Source organism: Alosa sapidissima, chromosome 2, assembly GCF_018492685.1.
Source record: "Alosa sapidissima isolate fAloSap1 chromosome 2, fAloSap1.pri, whole genome shotgun sequence".
Lineage (NCBI taxonomy): Eukaryota > Metazoa > Chordata > Actinopteri > Clupeiformes > Clupeidae > Alosa > Alosa sapidissima.
In genome coordinates, this window is record NC_055958.1 from 41698073 (window position 1) to 41700572 (window position 2500).

At 41.9% G+C, this 2500-nt stretch overlaps 1 protein-coding gene across 2 annotated transcripts in view; it reads left to right on the forward strand.

The window, feature by feature from the left end:
- crfb1 (cytokine receptor family member b1) overlaps positions 1 to 2500 on the forward strand; it is an 8631-nt gene that overhangs the window by 5341 nt on the left and 790 nt on the right. For both annotated transcript variants that reach the window (XM_042066817.1, XM_042066818.1), the window contains exon 6: positions 570 to 688. In XM_042066817.1, coding sequence (XP_041922751.1) covers positions 570 to 688 — 119 coding nt within the window. The remainder of the gene's footprint in view (positions 1 to 569; positions 689 to 2500) is intronic.

Genomic DNA, 2500 nt, shown 5'->3' on the forward strand with positions numbered 1-2500 from the left:
ACATCTGTAAACACAGGTACACACACACACACACACACACTCACACACACCAGCCCTACATCTGTAAATACAGGTACACACCCACACCCACACACACACACACACATACACACACACCAGCCCTTCATCTGTAAACACAGGTACACACACACACACACACACACACATACACACACACCAGCCCTTCATCTGTAAACACAGGTACACACACACACACACACACACACAAACACAAGCACAAACACACACACAGACACACACACACACACACACACACACACATACATACACAAACACATACAGACACAGAAACACATACCAAACGAAGGCTCTTCTTCTCTCCTCTCTCTCCTCTCCTTCTCTCTTTCCTCTCCTCTCCTCCTCATCCTCTCCTCCTCTCTCTCCCTCCTCTCCTCCTCTTTCCTCTCCTCTCCTCCTCCTCTCTCTCCTCCTCTCCTCCTCTTTCCTCTCCTCTCCTCCTCCTCTCTCTCTCTCCTCCTCCTCTCTCTCTCCTCTCCTCCTCTCTCTCTCTCTCCTCCTCCTCCTCTCTCTCTCCTCCTCCTCTGCAGTGTTGGTGATGGTGTGTGTACTGACTGCTCTCAGCCTGATGGTGGCGCTCTTCTTCTGTGCTGCTCTTCTCTACAGTGGCCTGTTACTGCCCCACCGCAAACCACTCCCCAAAACACTGGTACTGTGTGTGTGTGTGTGTGTGTGTGTGTGTGTGTGTGTGTGTGTGTGTGTGTGAGTGTGTGTGTGAGTGTGTGTGTGTGTGTGAGTGTGTGAGTGAGTGAGTGTGTCTGTGTGTCTGTGTGTGTGTCTGTGTCAGTGGTGGAGGAAGTACTGAATCTCAGTACTTAAGTAAAAGTACAAATACACAGAGAAATATTTACTTTAGTAAAAGTAAAAATACCACAATGACAACCCTACTTAAGTAAAAGTAAAAAGTACCTGCTTTTAAATTTACTTTAAGTATTAAAAGTAAAAGTATTTGCATAATGATTTATTCTCTTAATATCTATATTCTAAAAGAAATATTAGTATGGGCTGTGGCATTTTAATTAAGCTAGTTTTAGGTTATACTCGACTAGATTTAAGCTAATGCAATTGTGCTTACCATCTGTGGCCCAGTTTACATTCTGACCTACAATTCTAGAGACTAATTCTGGTTATCTACTAGGGTGATCTGCTGAGTAATATCATTCAGCAAAACACGAGAGCCTGAAGTTTAACGGGGTAGACAAGGGAAACGTCGGGTGGATCGTAATGCCAATTATACTGATTGAACAGAAAAGTTGCTGAGAAAGGTGTTATGATTAGGTTCAGTTTCACTTGCGCAGACGCATAGACATTGAATGAGCGCTCACGTTACTACCCCCCAATTGTAGGCTATGCATCTTTATTTAATCACACACAATTAAGAACGCTGCAGATAACAGACAGAGAAAGGCACAGAACACAGTTGCATGTCCAGTGTAGCCATGGGTCTGGTGAATATAGCCTACCGAATGCAGATGGCTACAAGCTCACGCTTTGCCTGGTCTAGACTAGAAGCTTATGTTTTAAAGATTTAGAAGCTGGGCACGTAGCGCTCCAGAATCTTTGGTAGCAACCCCCGCCCCCTGGTAAAACAAATGTGTTTGTCAGAGAGAGAAAAAAAAAACTGATCATAAAATGTATCGTAAAAAGGAACGATGGTGTTGTAGAAATGTAGCGGAGTAAAAGTACAGACAATTGCTGTAAAATGTAACGAAGTAAAAGTCAAAAGTATGCACTATAAATTCTACTTAAGTAAAGTACAAATACGTGGAAAATTTACTTAAGTACAGTAACGAAGTATTTGTACTTCGTTACATTCCACCACTGGTGTGTGTGTGTGTGTGTGTGGCCCAGTAGTGCTCTAAGTGTGGGCCCCACTAGTAGCTAGGATGCAATTCATGAAAATTGGGCACATTGCTGATCCTGTCAACGGGTGGAAGAGGGGCAGTGCCATTTTTGAGGTCCCAGCATTTCTGAGATGTGGCGGATTGCAATATCTTTATATGCCTTCCCTGATCCAAATCCAATCCACAGCTCTGAGAGGCCTGACTCCTTGCTGTTGCCGTTTTTGGAGCCTGGGCTAGATCGCATCTTTTTTTACAGTGTATTCAGGACACAGAAAGCTAGCGGTTGGTTAGGTGATGTTTGCAGTAAGTGACAAAATGTTTGAGCCTAAAAAACGCATGGCATCGCTTAGAGCACCTTTAATAATGATATCATAGGAATCATAAACAAACCAGCCACACACAAACATTGGAATCATAAACAAACCAACATATGAATTAAAATAACCAGCGGACCAAGATGGGAAATGTAACGTGGAACCAAAATGAGAAATATATATATATATATATATATATATATATATATATATATATATATATATATATATATATATATATATATTATTATTTTTTTTTTTTAATGTTACCATTTTGCTGGGTTGATGGGGGTTGATTCCTCA